The 26,522-nt window shown below is 40.6% G+C and overlaps 2 protein-coding genes across 2 annotated transcripts; both read right to left on the reverse strand.

Annotated features, from left to right (window-relative positions):
* Positions 1–592: 592 nt before the first annotated feature.
* clptm1 (CLPTM1 regulator of GABA type A receptor forward trafficking) lies at positions 593–16,330 on the reverse strand. Its single transcript, XM_083772762.1, has 14 exons — positions 16,262–16,330; positions 11,643–11,770; positions 9,302–9,425; positions 8,215–8,373; positions 7,421–7,538; positions 7,250–7,335; positions 6,834–6,954; positions 6,428–6,672; positions 6,227–6,320; positions 5,919–6,109; positions 3,938–4,033; positions 3,508–3,643; positions 2,353–2,520; positions 593–2,178 (listed from the first exon to the last, which is right to left on the reverse strand). The coding sequence occupies exons 1-14, from the start codon at positions 16,310–16,312 to the stop codon at positions 1,997–1,999; spliced, it is 1,899 nt and encodes a 632-aa protein (XP_083628888.1). The 5' UTR covers positions 16,313–16,330; the 3' UTR covers positions 593–1,996.
* Positions 16,331–17,265: 935 nt separating this feature from the next.
* Positions 17,266–23,678, reverse strand: tbcb (tubulin folding cofactor B). Its single transcript, XM_083772687.1, has 7 exons — positions 23,469–23,678; positions 23,134–23,280; positions 22,764–22,907; positions 21,611–21,707; positions 20,205–20,396; positions 18,945–19,017; positions 17,266–18,834 (listed from the first exon to the last, which is right to left on the reverse strand). Exons 2-7 carry the CDS (start codon positions 23,239–23,241, stop codon positions 18,720–18,722), a joined length of 729 nt encoding a protein of 242 aa, XP_083628813.1. The 5' UTR covers positions 23,242–23,280; positions 23,469–23,678; the 3' UTR covers positions 17,266–18,719.
* Between the last annotated feature and the right edge of the window lie 2,844 nt (positions 23,679–26,522).

The following is a 26,522-nucleotide window of genomic DNA, read 5'->3' on the forward strand; positions in this document are numbered from 1 at the left end:
TTGCAATTTTCCCGGAAAACAATCTGTTTGGAAGCAATTAAGAGTTCACAATTTATAGTACCACTACCAGTGACTGCCGGACAAGATTTCATTATCAAATGAGTGGTCCAAAGTAAAATATATTTAAATATGCAAATAATGCAGTTATATGGAAAATATACCACAATTTGTATAACTTTCCAGAATCAAAATAGGAAAATTGGATCAAGCTTATTTCATTTTGTAATAGTCAAAGGTTTTTAAACGCTGGAATATTCAATATCTATGTAGGCATCATGCCATAAAGCAGGCATAAATTAAACACGCCATATATATAAAGTTCTGTCTACAGTATTTGCTGTATGTTGTTGGACACCCTCGACAACTAGATGATACATCTATATATAATCTTTCCCTCAACAAATGAGTTTGTTTTAACTGTCTTATCTATCTCTAGGTCATCAGTGGACTGTGGAGCCATTTAGATCAGTTTGAAAGGATGAGTGACTTGCCCTGCAGATTAATTAAAGTAATTTATGAACACACTTTAAATATCCACACATGCACAATTGTGCCATGTGAATTGAATTGGAAGTGTATTCAAATGTAACTACGCTGTTACCCATTTATTTTCAATGATGACATACTGGCACTACAACCATTTTTGTTAGCTCTCATTTGTACCTGCCCGATTGAAGTGTCACTCAGTCATCAGAAGAATAATGCAACAGTATTATAATGATAGCCAAATTCAAGGCCTGTGTGTGCGCAGAGGCTCACATGCACTGCGTATCAGTACAGGTACACATCCTCTCCAATACCAGGTTACATGGGCAAACAATTGTATCCTTGATATAAGTATAACCAACATCATTACCTTGAAGTCAAATAAAGAACTTGTGAAGACATTTTAAATTACACTTATGCTTTTACTATAAACATGAGTGTTCAAAAAATAATATGTACCAACATGGAATCCTCATCACTGCAGAAATGTACAGCACTCAAAATAAAAACGAGAGAAACTGTAATTCCTCTATAATACACACCTGACCTTCAGACTCTGCTGTAATTGTCAAGGTGATCCAACTTAGCACATGAAAGTGAACAATTCAAAAAACAAATCTCCAACTTTAAACGGTCGAACAATTCAATGTCCAAGAGAAATAAAGACTTGCAAATCAGCTATTGCTAGGACAGTTTGACATCAGTATTATTAACATGACAAGCTGATATTCTGTACATTTTTAGAACATACAAAATAAAGATTCAGTGAGTGAAAAAGAAAATCAAGTAATCATTGACAATATTAATATTTATATTAATACCAACAAGGCTATTTTTGTTTTTTTTTAGTTTTTTTCGTTCAAGTTTGGAACATCAACCATTTGTTTAAAATTGAAGGTAGGAGTCACTGTGTTGGTAGTGATTCAACAGGGTCATCCATCTTGTTTCCATTCACCACCTCTCTTCTAGGCTTCCATCTCAACTCCAGACCCTTCCAGTTTCCTCTGGCACTACTCACCTGTTTCCGGGTAACCCGAAAAACAGTTGGTCACATGGAATGAGAAGAACAATTCACGAGAAATCTACAGACGGAACAAAAGCACTTGGCCACCTTCATCTCTGCAGGTAAAAATATGGAGATATGTAGTAGCACTGCAACCCATCCCTCTCACATCCTGCTCTTTGAGACATTGTGGACCTCTCAAAATCATACAGAATACAGTACATCACATTTTGTTTTACTTCACTTGAACTGCAAAACGAGAGCGTAGGGGGTCGGGATTCGAAATAAGAATTTATGAAGTCTACATTGAATATGATTTGCTGTGGATCCCCACGTAGAATTTAGAGGGAGAGTTGAAACAAATTTCTTTTTTGTTGCAGTGCCCATGGCAGATGAACAATGACTCCCTTCCCTGGCAAAACGGACGTTTAAGCCTGCTTGGCTTCCACGAGTCCTCTTTACAGGAGTCACAGCAGGGGAGGCAGATGGGGGGGGGCATGGTCTTTGTTAATCATTCTTCTTCTCCTCCTCTGCTTTGTCTGTAATGGCGAGTGGAGGAGGAGTGGTGGTCTCTGCCTGCTCTGTGGTGTCCTTGGAAGGGTCTGCTCCGCTAGTGCCAAACTCGTTCATCCGGTTGGGATCGACCCGATAGATCCAGCGCTGGTACAGGTAGACGAAGAACACCACATCTGAGGCAAAGAGACACGTGAAAAGACAAAAGGACATTCCATGAAATAAACAGGCTTTTCAACAGTATAAACGTATTTCCAAGGAGCATTGATAAAGAGAAATAATCTACCAAACACATTTCAGAACGTTTTGTTGCTTTATGCTTATATATAAATAAAGCTTGATTGACTTACCATCTCTGAGGCATCCTATCCTGTACATCATGGGCATCTTGATGACAAAGGCAAACAGGTCATCAATGAAAGTGTTGAGTGCCTTGTAGGTGAGCATCCTCCATGGGAGGTGAGCCACCGACTTCATCTTGTAGTTGATGAACAACTGTGGTGTCATTGTAATGAAACCTGAAGAAAGAGTCAGAAAGAAATTAAGGCATTCGTCAGGTGATATGAGCTGTAGATCAGGCAGTACAGACAAGTGGGACTGCCTGATGTCTATCTTGAAATCGTATGCATGAGGGTGGCCACAGTTTAAATATGCTACTTAGCATTGTGTATATCCACCCAAGTAGAAAAACAATTTGGGTCAATCGTATTCTAGGTAGATATGATTGTAATTTGTAGGGTTTGTTTCAAATAGAGCGCCAAAGTCCTGGCGCCACTAGCTCATGACCTGGTTCCAAAGTTGTTCTCTATGAACATGGGGTTATCTTAAAATCGTCTCATATAAGAATTGTGGTCCAAAAAAAAACTGTCTCAGCAATATTGTCGGGAGTATCTCTGTATCGCTTACGACAGTCACTAGTCATATTTTTGCTAGTATGTTTCTAGCTAAAGTTTAACTAATTCAGCAGCAGTAACATTAGCGTTTTCTCTCAGTCAGTTGATTCTTCATATCCATGAGTGAAACGACGAGGATGATTTGTTTATTTTTCAAACAGTTCTCATATGAGGCGATCCAAGATCCCCCTATGGGGATTATAACACAAACACCTGTGGATTTAGTGTTCTCTACCGATATTGACGTCAGACTTCTGTGCTCTATGAAGTCTATAAAGGACTGGCATGAGAACATTTGGATGGGGAAAGTAAATAAGTGTTGAGGTGCCCTTATAGCTTAAGGGGCTTAAGCTATAATTGTACTGTTCCCAACCGTAAATTACCATGGTTATCATGGGCATCCTGTGCATCTGTGAATATCAACCTTCTGTCAAAGTGCAAAGTACAGGAGACATGTCTGCATAAATCATGCCCCTGAGTAAAACCAACGATGGGCAGGGCCCAAGCTGACTAGACAGGAAACGGTGTAACAATAAATAAAAGCAGATTGAAGGGCAACAACACTTTCAACCACAAGGGGGAACAGATAATGTTTTGTGCAGAATGACTTACCAAATGTTAACAAGAAGCCATAGAGCATACTGAGTACCCATGAGTACCATCCTTTGTGCTCTACATAAAGTAAACTGTAGATGGCATAGCAGCCAAACAGAGGATACAGCAGCCATGACAGGTACCTGAAGGCCATCTGAACACCAAGAAAGACATTTACATTATCATCTAATAAACATGATTACTTGTTTGTTATAATTCCAAGTAATGTGTGGTACTTAGAACACACAGCCTAGTACGTATAGTTGCACCGCTCAGTTCACATAGGTGTGATTTTACTAAAGCAATATGCTATAATGCCACATTTTGTGGAAGAACACTTTTAATTTTTTTACAATTTCAGTTAATTGGTAGAGGTAAAAGGTAAGTTGAAAAGGTCAAAATCAACCATCCAATTATAGTTTCAAAGGTATGGAAGTGTTGCACTTACGTCATCATAGATTTTAGTCGAGGACTGAACATATGTGGACTTGTCTTTGAATACCAGTCGTGGGATTAGCCCAAAGATTTTGTTCTCTCTGTCCAACTGGGAAAGAGACAGAAATGACAGGTTAACAGAAAGTAGTGTGAAATGTAAAATAGGATTTTACAAAATGCAACTGAATGGAACTATCTTATATTACCCACACTACCGCCCACTGTGGCCACATGACGTCACTTCTTAACACCCCGAATGCGAGAACCGGTTTTCTACGTGGTTCGAATCCCAACGGTCCGATGCGGGACACGTAGATCTCCGTTTAGCGCATGTTTTTATTGATTACTTTCAATCGCCTTTATACACACCCGGACAATAGATCAAGCAGCCCCGATTCATCCCTCTCCCCCTCCATTCCTGAAAACAGGACGGGAGGGAGCGCATTGTGTAGAATAGTCTCTGTAACCGTAATGGCGTAATGGCCCATGCGAGCGTACATACAACTCCAGTCAACAGAATCACACTGCATAACATCCGATCGGCTTGCCTCCACCTCTCCTCCTGTTTCTCCCTCCTCCCCTCCCCTCCTGTTTGTTTCAGGGGAGGGGAGGGGGTCTTGTGTGTAGTGTCTGTCGGAACATGGCGGCTCCCATGGACACCATCATAACAGATCTAAAGTCGGTCAGATTCATGTCTCCTTTTCTTCTGCATACTACGAACAAGCAAGGAAACTAACAAATGAATCACAACCTCACGGATTGTATCATCCCTCGGCGAACTCGGCGAAGGACGGTGGGCGGTTATTTTTGATAATGATCGGTCAGCTGAAACAATGCAAATACGCACTGGTGTGGAACTGGAGGGGAACTCGGCTAGCCGAGTTGGAACGATACACAGTGACAGACACGTACATCGATGGATAAATAATGACAACGCGTCTTTGCATCGTTTCATCTGCTGGTCTGGCGTGTGCCCGATCCATCATCATCATAAAAAATAAACAAAACAGTACTAACGTAGCCCCAATATGTCCCCTCAGTCCCTATGGTCATTCTATAGCTCATTCAAAAGCCAATTACCGACGAAGGGTAGATGGGATCAATATGTACCCTTTTCCTCGTAAAAGTAGACATTCAGGGCTTTCATTCGGTGTATAGTATGTATAGGATATTTTTTGTGTTCATTTTTATATCTGCCTGTCAATGTCTGACATAAAACGGTCCCTAACTCGGCTTTCTGTTCAAGAAAAGCACGTTACTACAAAAGCAGGTGTTACATAAAAGGTAAATATCTCCAGAATGGAAGATGGTTAAAAAAATAATAATAATTGAATTGGAGTGGACAAATTAAGCTTTCTTTTGAGGTATGCGGTGTGCTTCTCGCTATAAGAGAAGATTTGCTGTCGGCCTTGGAAAAGGTTGGTCCTCCAATGCTTCAGCATCAGAGGTTGGCAGAAATGGCTAGCAAGCAAAGTGTTAAAGCAAAAAGGAAAAGTCCATAGACTTGGCTGCCACATGACGTCACAAGTGTGTGATTTTTGGGGGCTTGCTGATAAGGGTTTATACTGATTATGGATTGGAGACCATATGCAACTCTGTCGCGCTCGTATGCAACATATGAAATCCTCGATAATCGCGTTTACGAAATGTATGTTTCGGGTGAATTTAAAAAAATACGATCGCGCAGCCCTTTACACAGCCGTTGTTTACTTCCGGTTCACGGCCCAGGACCTTTTGGCCTTGGGAGTATGCACTGAATTGACTGTGGCAGTGGCAAAATAATTAATATATTAATACCTGGCAGGAATGTGGCTAAATATTGTGTATGTGCATTCAACGATGCAAGTTAACTTTGACGTAATGTGTGACAGAAGTGTGTCCAAGCTGCGGTTGCTAAGATAGCATTGGACACTCGCTATTGGGGGGGGGGGGTTACATGACAAGGTAAGCCCAACCCAAACCATCTATCAAAGTGTCCTAAGCCTGTGACATACCTTGACATCCATAACCTTGGTAATCTTCCAGAAGTCGATTAGGAGGCCGATGAAGACGCTGACCTGGACAACAAAGTTGGTCTCGTTGTCAAGTATGTAGAGCAACACTACCAGGGACTGGAAAACACCGAAGACGATGGAGCGCACTGACAGGCCTTCCAGAGATTGACGGCTATTCCAGAACTGGATATCTGAGGGGCAAAACAGAGTGAAGCAAGATTAAAGACAAAGGAAGTAAGCAACTGAGTGCATTTTAATGCTATAGGAAGAAAAGTCTGTTACAGACCAACTGTTTTGAAAGACCGTACCATTTTTGAAGGCCAGGAACTCAAAGATACTGTGTACGATGGAGACAACAATTGTCACTCCCAAGAGGTAGGGGTTGGTCTCCAAAAGGGCCACCTTCAAAAAAGAGATTTCTTCAGCAAGTCTCAAAGCCAACAACCATGTGGCTGAGGTTTAAACATGATCTTTACAGATTGACACCCGTTGCTTCCTTTGCTACTCACCTTGACAGAGTCCTGGTCTTCATCAGACTGCTCATAGGTGTCTTCAGGTAAGAAATTCCATGGCGAGCGGGCATTCTGGGCCGCATACAGCTGCCAGCGCCACAGGGACAGTGGGCAGTAGGAGAGGCGCAGTGGCACTGTCTTCAGGGTGTCATTGACAGGATAGTAGTCCTTCTGGAGGTTCCAGTAATCATTGAAGTACACAATGGGGTAGTAGTCCCCACTCACGGCCTCAAACTTAACATCTAGAAGTGAACAATGTAGAAATATATACATTATACACAACAGAGCAGCAAATTGTGCAAAGAGTTAGAATGTGGCAATGGGCAAATGTATGTACAGAACTATTTTGCAATCAGTATGTTAATGGCTTTCTCATGACAAAAAGCTAAGTAGAGGAACATACGTTGGTCAAGTGGTGGGGGAACCGAGCCCTTCACCCAGGCTGTATGGTCATCCACCATGTTGATGGTGAGGTTGGGGTGCCAGTGAGAGATGATCTCTACAGGACCATGGCTCTCTGCCCGCTGTGTAAGGAGACAATTGAGTAGATAATGCATCATTGAACCGCAACATCCCTTGAGACAAATTAAACTTGAGATACGCCTTTATGTAAGGAAGCCATTACTGATAGCAGCTGCCAGAAACACACTTCATAGCCATGTCAATAGTGCCAAAGTGGATTACAGATGTTTTAAAGTCACAGCATAGCTACACCTTTTGGCAGTCAACATTTTTGCAGTCAAATCTAAAATATGTGGCTAGCGCAAAGTGCATATTTAGGGCATCTCTTTATAAAACACCCTGTATGAATAAGCAAACCTTGATCACTTCGGGATCTGCTTCTGTCTCTCCTGTGAGTAGATTCTTGGTCTTCATGAACTTTCTACGCTTGTATTTATTCAGCACTGAAAAGGTTAAGGAGCATAGGTCAATATTAAAATAATTCCATGTTATACTTGGTTGAATGTTTGCCCTGTGTACATCACTTACTTCTTGTCGAATGGACTGTTGCCAGTCTACGATACAGCGCCTTGCGTTTCGGGTCTGGGTGGAATCCACTTTTAGTGAAGTAGACATGTATGTAAAGGGAACCATTGTGCTGCACAGGCTGTAAAGTACAAGTAAGCATGAATTAATGTCAAAATATATACATTAAAGGGACAGATTTTACATAGCATTCCATTTCACTGGAGTATCATAATAATAATGAAGTGTCTGTCCTCATCCTTTTAGATCCAAGTATTTATAGACCAATTTTAATTGACAGAATTGAGAAATGGGTAATGTCCTAAACTAAACTGGTTCAGATTATTCCTAGCTGAAAGACATTTATCGGTCTCCCTAGGTGATCTTGTATCAGATCCAGTTGAGACAAAGTATGGGATTCCCCAAGGAAGCATTTTTAGGATCGTTCATCTTCTGTTGTTGCCAGAACTTGCCACTTGGTCACATCAGACACCATGTCAGCCATCACTGGTACGCGAATGATATACATTTGCACATATCCGTCTCACCAGACGAGTGCCCTGAGTGCTCTCACTTCTTGTCTCAATGACATTCATTGTTGCGTGTGCAATAACCTTATAAAACGTAATGAAGAAAAAACAGAGATTCTGGCTCCAAATCTGAGAGGGACACATTACACTCAGTGCTTGGATATCTTCCTAGATGGGTCAAAACGGAGGTCATAGACCTCCATTCACTCATGTCCATCGACTACCCTCTCTTTTCACTCGCCAGGCTTCTCTAAACTAAGTGGCAACTCCGCTCTGAGAATGTCCCACCTCTGGGATCTCCAGCTCCTTGTACTGCTCATAGCAGCCATCCCCATCCTCCCCTGTGGCCCAGTCTCCATAGACCAGGTCTCTGTGGAACCAGAACAGGGCTTCAGTGTTGTTGAAGTCAGAAAAGACCTCATCCTGGGAGATATAGATATACAGGTCCTGGGGGAGCAATGAGAAAATAAACCAGTTTATGATATATTGGACACAGGAAAGAGCAAGCAGACAGGACACTGAGATAATTACTACAGTCTGGTTGCCACACTAATATGTGCCAGAGGAAAGAAAGACATTTCCAGACACACTGTGTTACTATCCAAATAGTTATGGTGGTCATCTTGTGGCTTATCTTATGTGGTGTATTCATTGAACTAGAGGTGCCTGTGGGGCCTCTACAGCGGTGCCCTTTGGGCAATGGCCTACTTGGAACCCAGATATTATGTCTGTTCCCCTTTTATGCCCATATATGGAGTTCTTTTACAGGCATGCCCAAATATGGAGTCTATGCAGACCATGAGACGTCCGAATGATGTCAGAACAGGCGAGCTACGTGGAAATGCAAGACCCAACCAGATATTATGTCTGTGTCCCTTTTATGTAGAGATCTTGAATGAACAAGAAGGTGGCCGCACACACCAATAGCTAGAGTACCAATATTTATTAGGACAGCAGGTAAGACAGGAATATCCAACGTTTCGGCGGTTAAGCCTTCATCAGGGAATACGTGTCCCTTTTATGCCCATATATGGAGTTCTTTGTCAGGCATGCCCAAATATAGTATATGCAGACCATGAGACGTCAGAATGATGTCAGAACAGGCCAGCTCCATATATGGACCCTGGGCAGGGGCCCTGTCCAGAGCCTGGACAGAGGCCTTTTTGGGGCGGTTCTGGACAACCGTGGGTCCGACCGACTCGACACCGGGCACTGCACTCCCTGTGGGGGTGTGGAACGCGTGTGTCGAATTTGATTGGATTACAACAGTACACACACACACACACAGAGACTTGGTGCATTTATAGATAAGATGCAAGTTATATATATATTAGCTAATGAGTAAAGTGGCTTATATTGAGACAAGCTGCAGTACCATGAGGGTATCTTTGGGGAAGAGGTTCCGGCTGGGTAATCTTGGGACCCCTGCCGGGGTGCTGGGGTCAGGAGTGGATGGCCCTCTACGGAACCAGCTACTGATCGCCCAAATGATGAAGATTCTGGAGAAAGAGCAATCAAAAATTAAAAATGTGTGAGAATACTGGAATAATGAGCACATAATGTGGGACAACATGAGAAAAAAGGGTAACTGGACATGGGGATATTGCATCACAATTCCTATGTGAACATTAGTAAAACAATAACCAACGATCAGTGTTTTGGTTTGTGGTTATCATTGAGATCTCAATGATGAGAATGAGTGATAGCAGAAGGAGCATTATGTAATCAACCATCCAGTTTGTCTAAATTAAATTAGCAAATTGCTAAATTTATTCATTATTAGAAACCAATTGCAAATTGCTAAGTTTATTCATTATTAGAAACCAATGATGCACCATGGGGCCATAATTAGAGGAGTTAGATGAAACATTCACTTAAAAATATTAGACAGATCAGTTCATTTGCAAGTACTGAACTTCTCCACTCTCTTCATACATCTACCATTATTTGTCAATATCCACATTTTAGTGGGCGTACAAGTACATTAAATTTAGTTACGAGGCTCAACAATAATGACAATCACAGTGCAATTTTCTTCATAATATCACAAAGAACATTAAAATGAATTTATGAACTATATAGTCCGGCAGCCGGGATCGACGGGTGGGAAATTTGGTATATAGTCTTTTTTATTGGCCTAAAATATTGTCTATATACATACATTCATGAATCCACTTGCTGACCGGCTGTCGGTATTGGGCAATTTGTTTTATAGGGGTTTCTTTGCACTCCTTCGGCTAAAAACAGCCATAGCCACTTGCCCAAATGTACTGACGTCATCACATTTGTCATGACGTCTATGGACTCAAGGAGTGTTTTTTGTGCTAAACTAATGCTTGGAATGGATTCAGAATCATCAAATCAAACCCCCTAGTTTGATATGTAACATGCTACTTAAAGCATAAGGAAAGTTTGACATTTTTGCCTGCCATAAGATGTTAATGGTAGGGTCACAAGAAACACCTATAAAAAAATCCCAATAAAAAAATTGCCCAATACCGGATAGAAGTGGATTAATGAATGTTTGTATATAGACAATATTTTAGGCCAATAAAAAAAATACTATATACCAAATATCCCACTTTAAACAAAAGAAGCCTGTCGGCTGCCGGACTATTTATTTTTACTACAATTGAAGAGAGAATATCGAAATGAAATGCTGCTGTGGTGGATTAATTCACTATTCATTTATTATCCCAAAAGGTTGATTGATACTTCATAAGAGCAACAAGATTAAGTTGCCGACTCTAACAGTGAAGACAGTTTGTTTTTGTCATCTACAGAAAATATTCATTCAGCATGACTCCAGAGTGTGCTGCAATCTTATGAAATTCTCTCATTCATCCTTTAGCATTCATGGAAGCCAAGCAAATTACAGCTGTATTAGGCAACATCAAGTTGTGCAAAAGGATATACGCAATGCTGAAACAAACTGTAGGTTTTAATGCAAGCTGAGGAGAGTGATGTACACCTGTATGTAAATCTACAGTATGTAAACCAGACAGACAATCTTCTTTGGACAACAAAGCAGCATCCCAGATGTACGGTACAGCGTTTGATGCCGTTCTAGTGCTTATGTAGTTCTGTTTAGCACAAAGGACCTCTTGTATACCCTTTTCTCATTAGCTGTATGTGCTTCATTGTGGATTTGCTTTGGTCTGGCACCATCAAGAACTTGATGCATAGACGAGAGAGAGAGAGAGCGAGCGAGAGCGAGAGAGAGAGAGAGACACACACAGACACACAGTAGATAGCAGTATGGTATGTTCTATACAGATTTGGGATTTCGTTTCATTTTCAGAAACATACAAAAATAAAAACCACACCCGTGTGAAGTGAGGGGTGCTAATATATTAAAGTCTAACTCATAATTAGGTGATGTAATGGTGATGTAAAACAAATGGTGTCAACACAAACAAATTATCTTTATTGTTAATGGCATTTAATGTCTGTGTTAGTGACTGATTGAACAAAAAACAAACATTAAACCTGTATATCCCCTCAAAAACAATTTGTCAAATAAAGTATTTTTGTTGGGGACACACAAATGACCACCTGTGTATCCTGGGAACTGACTACATTGAAACCTAGCAACATCACAGCGTACTTGTGAAAAGTATATAGTATATATAGTATATACCTCACAACAGATGTTTATTTTAAACTAGCCTGGAAGTACTTGAGTGAAAATAAATTTAATTTAAAGACAAACCCACCTGAAGACGACACCTTTGATGACCTGCCATGCATTAGGTGGGGCTGCTGCTGGAGGAGGATCCTGTGCGTTTTCAGCTGTCTGCACAGCTTGGCCATCTGCCGCTGCAGCAGTTCCATTTAAGCTTACCTGCGCACAACACACACACACACACACACACACACACACACACACACACACACACACTTAAGTATGGCATATAATGCAATTAAATACTTTTTTGATTGAGAGCATAAGCATGTTACACAAGAAGTCTAGATCCTGACAACAGCCTGAACAACTAAAGAGAAATGCTGAAACTTCAGTTTATCAAGGGACCTGAATGTGTACATCAGGAGTTGGCACTAAGGGTTGCCCACCTGGTCCTGGCAGGTAAATAAAACTTTCGGGCAGGAGAAGTTTGTTTTGCTTGTTTAAGACGGCACGCAACGATCAAGCACAACACGAGATATCTGTCTGAACACCTGAACGTGGCCAGAGCGCTCTGTCTTCTGATCTGTGAAATGTAAAATATGTGTGAACCCAGTCATATTCATAGCTATTAAGTATGTAGGTATTTGGCTAAAACAAATTGAGGTATGACATTTATAGCACAGCCCCAGAAAGTAAGTAAAAAAAAAAAAGTGTTAAATTGAACAGTAATTCAAATTTTACCTATCATTTTATGATGGAGGATTTACTTTTCTGGCAAGTGGGTATGACCTTTGGGCAAGTAGAACATGACCTATACTTGCCCGACGGGAAAGTGCCTCAGAGTCCTTTAAAAAAATATATATATATATTTTTTTTTTAAGATTTGTTTTTGGCTTTTCTGCCTTTAATGATAGATACAAGTGAGATTGACAGAAAAGAGGGAGAGAGAGACAAGGGAAGACATGCAGTAAACGTCATCATGAACGGGACTTGAACATGCAATGCGCTTGTCAGGCAGGCAGAGCCTATATGTGGCATGCGTCTGGACAGCTAGGCCAGCGGTAGACCTAGAATGCCTGTGATCATTTAATTATACTTCGTAAATTTCCATGTATCACAGGCATAGATGGCTTGCACCAGATCCTGGTAGAATTGGAACATTGGCGGCATAAATGTGATAAATGCTCCGTTTGTACTCACCCATTAAATAATTCCAAAGACGTGGAGTGAAATATGGTCCTCTAGTTTTATATCCATGTGAAAGTTCTGGCACAAAACGTGTATTTAGTCAATTATCTCCACTTTTTCAAGAGATGCACACGGACATCTTTCTCTCCGGGCGAGGGGGGCCGGAACAATCGATGAACTGATTTTACAAATACGTCCTGTTTACCGCAGACGTCATCACCAATTTACCAGGGAAACACAAAAGTTTGCGGTCACACAATTGGCAGGTGCTTTGCGATAGGTGCTGGGTAATTAATCACACCACCGGCCCCTCTCGCCGGAGAGAAAGGCGTCCGTGTGCATCTCTTGAAAAAGTGGTGATAATTCACTAAATACGCGTTTTGTGCCAGAACTTTCACATGGATATACATTATAAAACTAGAGGACCATTTTTCACACCACGTCTTTGGAATTATTTAATGGGTGAGTACAAACGGAGCATTCATCACATTTAGGCCGCGTATGTTAAAGTTCTACCAGAAATCAAGGAGGGTGTACTATGGCTCTTGTATGTGAAATACTGTACATACAGTGTATGTAACAACAAGAGCCGTTCTAGGGCTAGGCCAGCGGGCACCGCAGTTATACAATATTGTTCACAATAATTGACTGCACAAGTTGGAAAAAGACAAATAGTTGGGTTGTGGTTGTGGCACTTTTTTGACCCATCAAGTTGTCAACTAATAGACAGATAATGATATAGATAATTACAATAATAATGGCTTGTCTTCAGTGTTTGCCATAATCAACCCTGCTTTTAGAAACTAGAAAATAACTAAGCGTGACACCAAAGCTACCATGCATTTCAGAACAAAAAAAAGGAAAAAATGATAAATAAAAACATTTGAACTTCTAGACACTTTAATCAAGTAGCACAGTAATCCTACATGGAAATCCCCCAGCTAGGCCACATTCTATTGAAAGTGTCACAAGTATAGTATATAGAGTATAGACAAGTACAGTACATGCCAAGTCATGAGTCTCCCTTATCTAAACATCCCATCTCCCCCTCTGTCACCGACACAAGGGCAACCAATGCTTCACCTCTAGAGGCAAGAAGCAGTGAGGTATAATAAATGGCCATTGGCCACCAGCAAGTTATAATTAGGTGATAGATAAGCCTAGAGGACAGGAGATTTATAATCCTGAATTCTGAAGGCCCAAGATAAGACTTTTTTTCTCTCTAGCAGCACCAACATTATAAAAACTCATACTTCAAAATGGTGCCATGCCCGTTGTGGTGAGTTTTTTTTTTGATTGATTGATTTATTTATTAATAGTTTGCAGAATTACAGTACATTTCAAGTACAACTCAATACAAAAACTGTTAACTGTGAGTGGACAACACCATAAAGCATTACACTTGTTTACAATAGGGCCCACCATTTTAATTTTTTTTTTTTTTTTTTCAATTTAGTCCCTTGTTTGTCGAATCTGGGTTGCACATGGTTTGAGTGACATAATGTACACATAACAAAATGTTTAGTTTTAATTTACATAGAGAAGGTACTAGGCAATTGACCTAATACAGTAACGATAACAGAAACAGACCCTAATCAGGTTAACAATAGCGACAAGTTATGTGCTTGAGTGGTAGGCCACACACACTTACTAGATTAACAATTAACCATCAACAGATTCAGGTTGCACAGTCAAGAGACTCCATGCAAGAATGCATCCTAGAGATGTGTATGAGACAAGTGTCTGCCTGGGAGTGTGGTTGGGCAACAGCCATCTGTCAAACGGGGGAGTTGTTATTGGCCTTGTTGAGTAACTTGTCTCCTACACAGAATTATTATTATTTTTACACAGTAGAAAAGAAGAATACCTGTATGCAATTATGCATGTGAATAATTATCTATCAAAGAAAATATAAGTTAGTCCAACTGTGCAAAATGCTGGTCCTTGAGTCGTGATTATTAAGTGCACCAGCCGCACCCGGTCATGGAAGATTGACAAAACCACAAAATAATGTTGTTCAGAAAGGGCAGCTATTTCTGCCCACTATTCTCTTTACCACCCATAACTAGAAAGCTCGAAATCAAGAGTAAAGCACAAGGCAATGACCACCAAATCTTGTTAGTTAACCTATAACTAGATTCAACAGCAGCAAGACATTTGCCACTAATATTAATGAAAATGTAAAATATCCCCCAACCTAATGAAACCGTATATTGTTGTCATGTCAGGCAGTCCCTCAAATGGAAAATTATGGTGTAATTAACATACGGTGGATTATGGACATCTGAGCTACAGCAGCTTTGCATTGAGGAAACCAGGTAAGATTATTATAGCAGCTTCATACCTGAATTGTATTATGAACGGCCCACCCAACAGTATGGGACATTTTTACCTTTAAGTTTTTTGGTATTTCCCAGAGTAAAATTTGTCAGTGTTCCTTGTATTTAAAATGTATTTATTATTGTATCTTGCTTGCTTGGTTTCATTTGGTACGGTGACATAAGGCTGAGATACACTTTTTGTTCACAGAACACACCTGACAAAAGACCATTGATATCACATATTGATAGTTAAATAGAATAGTTCAAATCTAAAGGTACAATATGTAGTTGGCCCTTGGGTGTTTTAATATTTTCTAATATGGCCCCCTTTGAAAAAAGTCACCCCTGTTCTACTTTCACTGTCAACTTTCCTCTTTGGATGAAAAACTGATCTCACGTTTAAAAAGAAACCAAAACTAAAACTGTGTTTCACACATTTGAACCAATACACTCTCTGTTCTAAGATACCTTGGCTTAAACCATACACTCAGGACATAAATTAGATCAATGTTTACTTTGGAAGTATCATTAGTACAAAGTACAACAAACAAAATGTCCCCAAATCAAAACTGATCAAATCACGTGAAATGAATCATACCCAGCCTTAAAAGAGAAGCTACCCATGCATCAGGAACTGCCAAGTTATCAAGTACATCAAGTGACATCACTCACGGGGCAATTACTCAAGAGAAATAACTCGTCTCTAAACTGAATTTTACGCATTAAAATGTATAAGCGGTAATGACAAGTTAACATGTCAGACATGACTATAAAACAGAGAGGGGACATATCAACCTAGGCCGTATGTGTGATAGCTGATGGCAAGCCAGTCATAATCGACAATTGCAATGCAGCAGTTAGGTGTGTTAGACAACCACGTATGGGTAAATATGAAATACATTGTTAACTTGTTATATCTCTGGCCCTGTCCTGTTGTGAAATAAGACGTGATGTTAAAAATGTGACTCCAGACAGCACAGCAGCTAGCTTGGCTAACGTTTCCAGACTCATCGTGAACAGCAGGAGGGGGGTCGTTTTAAAAACCAACCGGCATTGACAACGTCACCGACACAGGTCTGATGAGCGTTAATGACGTTAAAACGACAGCGCTGTCGCACTTGGCCCGCGAGCGATACATCCCGTCACCGTGTCATTATTTTACGACGAACGAACATTTACACAACGCCATTCATTTTACCTCGCCGTTGCTCACGGGGGCTTCAGTTGCTTCGCTCTCCTGCGTCGCCATCTTCCCTCTCTCTTGGTCGCGCACACGAGCTGGGAGATCTCATTATTCCTCGCGTGAACTCAACTACAGCGTCACCATTGCGTCGCAGGGCTTGCGGAAGGCACCCTCGGATGGTATCTATGGGAACAAAGGACGCTGAACCATAGTTATACATTAGCACTGAACACACATTGCTTCAAACCCCAGTAGTCCATTTTCTGTGGAGTACTGGGGGTAGAATCTCGAGTCTCATGTATTTTACAAGACTCAAGAGTCGTTCAGAGGCTGACATGCTGATAGGATTCTGACATCATATTAAATGTGTCAGCCAGCCAGTGTCATAGCCCTCGACCATAGAAATTACAATTGTCTGTGTATAACAGTATATTGCATCTTGAGATAAACTGCATCATTCCAAACTGAACTGAGATTGGGATGCTTATGCTACACAGTATGCGTGCATACAATCAAAGACTAAGAGCACCACTGACTGCAATTCGAAACTGTCCCCAGCAAAAAGTCAAAGCAGGGAAGCACCCCCACCCCACATATTTATTTTTGATTTGTTTTTATGATGTTTTTGCATAGTACTGTATATTTGTATGTCAAGTCATGGAATTTGAATTGAATGAATTGAGTATAAAGGACCTCAATGGAAACAAGTCATAGCCTTCAATGTGTTTAAATCCTCTTAGCAGACCTTGTATTGAACTGTACTTTCATGTGCTTTTTTCTGCAAACTATTATTAACAATCAATAATCATAATGAAATCACCATGCATGCACCTTTGACATTTTTGTGGGAGAACCAATACAGAGCAAGCCATAAAGATAGCCTGATGGCGGCCACATAGGCCAAAATGTTGCTGTTTCAGTGTTTCCCTATTAAAGCTTTTCACTGCATTTGAAGACAGTGTGCGGGTGTTTTTTCCTCTTCATGGGGGAGAAGCAAAGCATGAGTCATGACACATCTGAACAAAGACATTTAAGATTTTTAATTTGTATGAGCAGAATGAGAATGTAACATATTGCTTGCTTGCTCCGTTGAACATTTTTAAGTGGTGATTAGTGCAACAAATAACTTACAAGTAAGACATCCATTTGAAAAATGCATCGCCACTAGTGCTGTGCGTGTATACTACTGTACACTGTAATGACATTGAGTCCTTGCAGGTTAATATTGTTTACTTGCAAAAAAAATCTAGTTTCCCATTAGTAACCACTTGCAACAGACAATATGACATGGCCTATGTGTAGTATTGTATAGAAACAGTGCAGTCACAAGGTATTTTTTCATTGAATGTTTTAATTTACCGCAGCAGCAGTCTGACAAACGAACACTTTTCAGCGACTCAGGACTTCATCAACGCTGATTAGGTGTTCTTTTGTCAGAAACTGCTGCTGCAGTAAATAATTTAAAATAATCCCTTGAGTGTGGACTGTTTCTATAGACCGTTTGCTGAGAGTTGGTCTAGCCTCGATACCCAGGCTTTCATTTAGTCTCTACACCCATCTGTCCTGACAGTAGAGCACGCTCAGCTCGGGACTTCTGACTCAGAAAAGCATAGAGAAAAAAAGTTAGAAAACCTTAAAGCACTGGCTGAGAAATTGTGTCAAGTATGATTTTGTGTTATGCTTCCATCCTATTGAGCCTAAACCTTATGGGTGTGCACTGTGCAGCAAGCAAAATGTTTTACTTTGTCATAAAAGTAAAACCTCAAGCATGGCCAGAGAGACACGTGTCTTATTACGCCTAATTTATGAATTGTAGTGTAGTAATCATAATGGGAGTGAAATCCACACGGTAATGGAGGCTGGGTATAATGAATACCAAAGTATATCCACAAATCATTTTCTTACTGCTCTCCTCAGGTTCATACACTACAATGTACAGTATTGTGTTGTACAAAAACACATGTGTATCTAAACATACTATATACAACAACCTTTGTAAAGATTGACAAGACAACAGCTCAAGAGCTGTAAAACAGAATGTTATGTAAAATCAAGAACATACTCCCATCTTCATAATTGTTTACTTACGGTAAGTTGGGATCACAACATTAGCAATATTCATTAGGACAGAATTTCATGCAAAATAGACTTAAAATATTGCCAGTTCTAAATGGCCAATCCTTGTTGGATTGAGCTATTTGTTATGACTATAATAGTATTCTTAATTTATCTAATATCCAACAACACAATGCAGTGGCCATCTAGTTGTCGTGATCTTGTTTCACCAGGAACACAACACAAGGTGCTGAAATACCTCCAGACGGGTGTTTGGAATCAAGAGCATATTACTATAACTTCCCGTCTAGCACAAAAAAAAGACAGTTGCAATAACAATGGCTCCCCTTCATGTTTGGTTGATAAAGGGACAACAAAGCACTGTTGTGATTTCCTTTGAGCGAGCAATATCCTGGTTTTACATCTCGTCCAGACCATAATCCACCTCAGCGAAGTCTCCCACAGTCACAGTCAGGGGCTTCACAAATGCACCATATTTGTTCTGACATTCAAAGTACTTCTTCCCACCGACACTGTAGAGATAAGAATAAGAAAAGTCAGTTGGTCAAACTCATAGCTGGAGCACCCATCTGGGAAACCATTGGAAAGCATGCACAGCAGCAAGAAATTATAGCTCTCCTACCTTCCATCATGTTTTCCAAGGGGCTCATCATACTTCACCCCCACCCAATAGCCTGGCTTGAAATCTGCTGTACCTGCAACCAAGATATGAATAGTGATGTTTTATGAATAAATGGATTCTGACACAAACTTTTTGATGACAAGGACACCCAAATTGACACTAATTAGCCCGCGGACACCTCATTTCAAAAGACATGCCAGGGGCCCAGGCCGTAGCGTAACGGTCTGGTGATCCAGTCGCGGTGTGCCGCGGGTTCGACTCCCGGACCCGACACAGCCTTTACCGCATGTCATCCCCCCATCTCTCTCCCGTTTCCTGTCAGACTACTTTCTATCCCTTAAAAAATCAATAAAGGCGTAAGCCGCAAAAAAATATCTTAAAAAAAAAAAAAGAAGACATGCCATGAGTTGTACGCCATAATCATCAAGATTAAAACTAAAAAAGGTTTTAAATATTTCACTTTATGCACAATGAATTGAGAATATATGAAAGTTTCACTTTTTGAATTATATTACAGAAGAAAGTTAACTTTTACAAAATATTCTAATTCATTGAGATGGACCTGTATATGTATACATACAACTTTCCATTGACAGCCCATTCATCCAAACAGAAAAGTCCTATTTGAACAGCGTCAAACTCACCAACATTGCAGCTGTGCGAAAAGCTTGAATTATCCTTTCTATCTGCAAAGTGTTTGTTTCATAAAAATCCACTGTAGACTTGTTATGAGCTACCTCCTGTCAAGAAATTCCTTGCAGGTGATTTATAGTTGGAGTTAAGCATACTACTGATCAACTTTCTGTCTATATATCTGTGCATCCTTTTGAAGTTATTGGAATTTGGAAGCACTCGTTTTTAGTAAAGCAACCTCCTGCAGTACTCCCAAACTCTGACACCAGCACAGAATTTCTTGACAGGAAGTAGCTCATAACATGTCTACGGTGGAGTTTTATGAAACAAAAACTTTACAGATAATTCAAGCTTTCCGTACAGCTGCAATGAGTTTGACATTGTTTAATACAATTTCATAGAACTTTTCTGTTTGGATGATGGGAATCAATGGGAAATTGCACCTAGTTAGCACCTTGCTGGCAAGATGGTCTGAATATCGTCAATTGTGATCGCATAGTCTACACTCTACAAAGCTGGATGTACCACGGTGGATTTGAACCCACAACCTCTGTGGTGGTGCCTGGGCAAGAACTTTACCACAGCGCCACCCGACCACAGTTGTATTTAAATCAGTCACACACTTACCAACATACATAACTGTGCCAATCTTGGTGGGCTGCCCCGAGGCCTGCACTTGGCAGCGGTTGCCAACAACGATGTTATCTGCAGCAGTCTTCTCTTCAGCTTCTCTAAGAGCAAGCGCTGCTTGCTTCCTTGCAGTATCTTCTTCGTTGAAGCGTCCAACCTTATTTTTCTTTAAGAATGACCTTGCAGAATCTGTGGTGGAAGATAATGAACCACAATTAAATCCAGGCTACCCATCAACTATTCTCGCTTAGCCAGACAATCTGATCCCCGTTTACTGATACAACTGGGAGGAAACAATTCTGTTTTTTTTTTAAAGAACAGTGTCACAGAACCAATGGAAAGATTTTGAGAGGTACTTCATTATATAATTGTCATTGCACGTATACGTAACGTAATCCTACGGGCTGGGTCGGGAACGTGGGAAAATAAAAAGAATATGCTATTTTGAGCCTCAAATGTCATGCTTATCAATAAATAAAGCTTAATTTATACTCCATAACTTTGATATGTTATATATATGATATGATATGTCTCACGTAGCCAGACAATCAGAAATCTACTGATTCAAGTTGGGGAATTTTAATTCAGGGAATGGGCTTTGACGTCCACTGCTTTGAAAACCAATCGCCATAACCACCCACACATTTAGTGCCGGAAGTGCATCAAAATAGAAGCTCCGGGGTGCCAGAGTTGTCTGATCGCTTTTACTTTGAAAGCCATGAACCGGAAACACTTTCCTAAAAAAAGTTGACTTTACAAAGAGACCTCAGATCCCCGATCAGCTTAATATATTCTTTTACGCTCCAAAAAGCGTTCATATTTTGCGGGAGAGACGGATGAGGAGCAGAAATGAAGCGCCAGCATATCGATCCATTCATCACCACGGAGAGCGCCTTGGATTAGGAGATACGAGTCATTCTTTCCGCCGCGCTAACATGGGAGTCAATGACAAGCTAATAGTTGCACTGAGCGTTAGCATACGGCAAGCGAAAAGCGAAATGCCAAAAAAAAAAATAGGAAAAATTCTGAATATTCTCGCCCCGCGTCGCTGGGACGTCGCTAGGACGTCCACAGACGTCGTAGGCACCAATATTTCGGGATCCTTATGACGTTCTCACACGTCCTATGTTTTAATTGTGTTATCACCTTCCCTGCCGGCTTCCCTTCCCCGAACCTGGGCCAATTGTGATCATGTGTAGATGCTCGGAAAAGACTTTCACCACGGTGGATTCAAACACACAACCTCCTCAGTGATGGGCAGACACTTCATCATCACCCAAGCAGAGATGGGCATTTAAAAATGTTTTGTAGTTTGTGTAGGACCTCTAAAATGTAATGAAATATATTTTGTAATGAGAAGTAGCAGTTTGATTGTTTATGTAAAATTCAAGACCAGGCTGTACCTTGTCTCTTCTCATAAGCATCGTCTGATATTTCAAATTTCTCCACTTGGGACAGGTCACTAAACTCCCCTTTCTGAGCTCCACTGAGGTCAGTAATCTGTGGAAGTAGAATAGATTTTATAGTAAAAGATAATGTAATGAACAGCAAAAACAATACTTGGACATTACCAAGTATACTTAATACTTAGTATATAATAATATACTATTTATGCCCTAAACCACACCAAAGGGTCACCATGCAACTCCTTGAGTCCAAACGGTTGCAAGGAGTTAACGCTAAAACCGTCTTGGGTGTGGTTTGGGCCATTGAATTGTGTCGAATCACTAGGGTCAATGTGGGTCAACGTGGATCAACGTGCAACAAAGACAAATCACACCACAGAGACAACGCTAAAACCGTCTTGACCCTTTGGTGTGGTTAGGACTTTAGACTGGTGTTATTGTGCCAACCCTGTCAATTTGAAAAGCAACAATTAAAATACTGTTAAAGGACAACTTTAGTTTTTTTCAACCAAGGTTCATGTTTTAGGTTGCTATTAGAGAAAGTAAAAGATTAGTGTTAATTTTTTTTCATTTGCTGCTTTCTTTCGTTTTAGGGATTTTAGCTCTTTTTGACAGGGGGGCGGGGGCATTCGAGCATGGGGCTAAATATGTATATTTTTACAAAATGTTATGGTAATTTATTTTTGTATTTACTATAGTCCTAATAAACCCCAAGAAATTACATCTGGCCACAGAAGATCACAGGATCTACTGAATGTGAAGGTAGCCTACTGGGGGAAGGCTTATACTGTGTGTATAGGCTCAATGTCAGTTTGACACATTCAGTAGATCCTGTGATCTTTTGTGGTCAGATGTAATTTCTTGGGGTTTATTAGGACTATAGTAAATAATACAAAAATAAATCGTCATAATATTTTGTAAAGAAATACATATTTAGGCCATGCTCGAATGCCCCCGCCCCCCTGTCAAAAACTGCTAAAATCCCCAAAACAAAAGAAAGCAGCAAATGAAAGAAATTTTACACTCACCTTTTAGTTTCTCTAATAACAACCTAAAACATGAACCTTAGTTGAAAAAAACTAAAGTTGTCCTTTAAGTAGTCACTACGTGGCATGCCGTGTTTGTCAGTTAATAGCTATACAGTACATACATGTATCCTGCAGTCATCGTCGACATGGTAGGAACCTAGCAAGGCTTCATTGTCATCAAGTTTCTGCAGGAACGTGTCACTGACGCTGAACAGCTCAATGTCCATACAGGAGGCAGGTGTGCCCACAATCATTTCCAACTTACCCTAACCCAGACAGAAAATAATACATGTTGGCTGTTGGGTCGTTTGACAAGGTGGCAAATTCAGCAAAAGCACTGTAAGATGATTCTGAATGCTTTACATAATAAACTTTATATAGCCTTAACAGCTTACCTTGTAAACATTATGTGAACAAGACCACACCTTAAATACACATCACATGTTAATAACATTAACAACGTACAATCTTTAGAAAAATCCAAGAACTCACCTTTAATTCTGCTATGGTGATACCCCTGTTAAATTTGCGATTCTGCTCGAACGTGGAAAGGGTAGATGTTACGCGCACAGCCACCGTGGGGTTGGAAATTACTTCCATAATTATTTATTCCTATGCGTATCCAGAAATCCAATAAGTCTGCAAAAGGATGCACAAATATATAGACAGAAAGTTGATCAGTAGTATGCTAAACTCTAACTATAAGACAATAGAGACATTAAGTCTGTGAAATGTGTTATGTAGCAGCGTTTACTGATGCTATACCAAAGCCAGTCACGTTGCATTCAGACGAAGCACTCAGCTAGCTAGCTAGCTAGCTTACTTACCAACTGCGTATGATCACTGTCTTCCTTTGACGATGAAAGAACTTTGTCAAAAAGCAGTAATGGACCTATATATATTTTTTAATCAGTAGAGTCCATGGAAGTTGGTATCGCAAAAATAGAAAAAAAGACGAAGGATTTCTTTGTTTGCTTGTTCCAGTCATAGAGTTAAGGTTCCAGTACTAGAAGAAATCAAATGAACGACGAGCAGGACCTGTTCAGTGTTCTGCAATCTACAGCTACGCCTAGTAATACGCCCAGGCCCAGAGTAAGCAGAGTTACGACATTGAGGGGGCAGAAAACAGCCCTGTCACGTGGTTCATGTGACTTGTTTGTCACTATGCAGACTTTAATTTGCTCTGGTAAAGCCTAAAGACCGTCCATAGCTATTTAGTCAGACTCGCATGATTCTGCATTCCGCAAACTTCCGGTTCAGGCCTTTGTCACCATAAGATATGTTTGTCACTATTCACCAATAGAAGTATTATAGCTCTATGGACTGGCCACATGAAGTGAACGGAGTTGTCGTAACTCTGTCTCACTCTGGCTCTGGGAAAGTGGTACCCTCGCATCACCAGGCTTTTCCACCACGGCGGAGAAAACTCGGCAAAGAACTTCTAGAAGAATCTAGAACAATTATTATTAATGACATAAAAAACAAGTAGTAGTTTATATAGCCCGAAAAGACCATAAAGACTACTAATAGGCCTACTACTGCGTTTGTATATACAGGTTTAATGTTTGTTTTTAGTTCAATGTTTGTTTTGAAAACGCCATTGACAATTAAGGTAACATTTACATCTTGTCCCTAACAGGCTAACACAAACATTAAATCCCATTAACAATAAAGAGATTTTTTTTATAAAGTATATTTATTGGTTTTTTAAAGACAAACAGACATTACACAACAAGAACATATAACAAACAACAAAAGAAAAAAAAGAAAAGAAAAACAGCTCAGGCACAACACTATTATAAATAAAAATATTGAATATATACAAAGATATGACAAGGACAATGAACCATAATGACAAGTGGCTTTCGAATTTTGATAGACTCCCATTCAGGAAATACATCCATACAGTACATACATACCGGTATATTAAAAAGGCAGACAATAGTTATCATAGGCACCAAATCATTACAAAAAGCAGACCCATGCATGTTACACTCAAAGGCGGCAACCGCCCCCCCCCCTCCAGGCGGCAAGGCCACCGCCCCAAGAAGCGGCCCCGATGCAACGCATCGAGACCCCTGCCCGGGCGACCACCCCCCCCATACCCAAAGGGCAGACAAGCCCCCACCCCAAAGCAGAGCACCCACTAGGGAAGAATGCTGGCATATCTAAGGTTGGCACGGAAAACCTCCAAGTACCGTGGCAGAATACCGGAAGACTCGACCGGAAAGTGAAGGAGACTCGCCAAAAGGGGAAAAATCTCGCCCCGAAAGTGAAGACGACTCGATTCCGAGCGATTCGATGCCGATGGAGAAATCCCACATAGTTAAATTACCTCATAGTCATGCTGCATGCGCTGTTGGTCGATGAAGAATTATAATCCAAGGTTTGTCAATCATATTATGGTTTATGGTTGAAAGTAAACCATAATAAGTAAACTTTAAGAAGAGATCTGCAGTCATTGTGCTGCAGACAGTGCATGAGTGCATGAGAGCAGCTCCGCTTGCTAATTGAGTTGACATTTGCGCAACTTCACTGCATGGCATTACAGTAGTTATTTGCCAGCATCTGCTCCAATATAGGCCTAAATCAAACTTTATTTATATAGCACATTTAAAACAATAGAAGCTGACCAAAGTGCTGTAGGCCTACAAGTGGAGCATCACCATCGGCACACAACAATAACATAATTAAAAAAAAAAACACAGGCAAACAGTATAGGCTATACATAAGTACAATAATACGATCAGGTGCAATTAAATGCCAAAGAAAAAAGGTGTGTTTTCAGTAGAGATTTGGTCTGGGTCTGTAGGAGCTGCTCTGCATGGGAGTTCACAGTGATGGAACAGGTCAGTCTTCAGACAAGAAAAATAAAAAGATATCGCTGGCAACGGCAAAATCAGTTCTCCGCATCGCCAAAATAAATCTATAGGCCTAGTTTCATTGCAGATCTTTGAATTTTCGGTGCGCGCACTCACCATGTGAATCCAAGCAGGTCCTCACAAGTATAGGTACATCGCCAGGCTCCACAAGGTTCTCAGCGCAATGGCGCATCGATAAAAGTTGGGATTTCTATAGTGGCATTATTCAGGCAATACTCAACAGATTGTTATAATTCCAAGTGATCTATAATCTGTGAAGTTTATATTTTCATTTGGGTGTAACCGTGTAAGTAATGTTTTTATATGACTTATCAAACATGGTAGCCTATATTTATTGTCCACTGAGCTGTGGTGCGCTTGCCTATACACTCTCTCAATGAAGTGAAGGAACTCACCAGAATGTGAAGAAGAGTCGCCCCGGGTAAAAGTAGCGAGTCTTCTTGTTACCCACCCCCCAGCGTCAACTTCAAGCTCCGCCTATGCTGGTGAGGCGATGTTAGGATGGTAGGCCTACGCATCAATTGGATGGGACTTTTAACAGAAAAAACAGATTCCGTATAAGAAATGTACAACTTGTTTCCAATACCCTTTCTATGTCAAATCTTATGTATAAGTGTATCCACTAATACGTCGTTTAGTGTAAAAACTAAAAAGTTACAGGTAACTGTCCCCACCAGGCCGAAGGCATGGGGAGTGAGTATGTTTTTTGGAGTGTAGCGCCACGGTGTGGTTTGCTGTCCAGAGAGATCCGGAGAACTCGATAGTTTACCATCTCGCCAAGGCGAAACAATAATAAAAAAAAGTGAAGACATGTCGCCGCCGCTAGAACTGTGGACTGTGAGATTGGCGAGTTCTCCTGTTGGGTGCGACTGCTTGGCCAACGACACCCGCGCGCACATATACATATATTTGTACATATCTGCACATGGCATGTTTACATAATGTATCATATCAAGTATAAGTGTAGTATAGAAGCAATCTTACTCATGAGCCCTGCTA

This window comes from Protomyctophum parallelum, assembly GCF_964188405.1.
Source record: "Protomyctophum parallelum genome assembly, chromosome: 9".
NCBI lineage: Eukaryota > Metazoa > Chordata > Actinopteri > Myctophiformes > Myctophidae > Protomyctophum > Protomyctophum parallelum.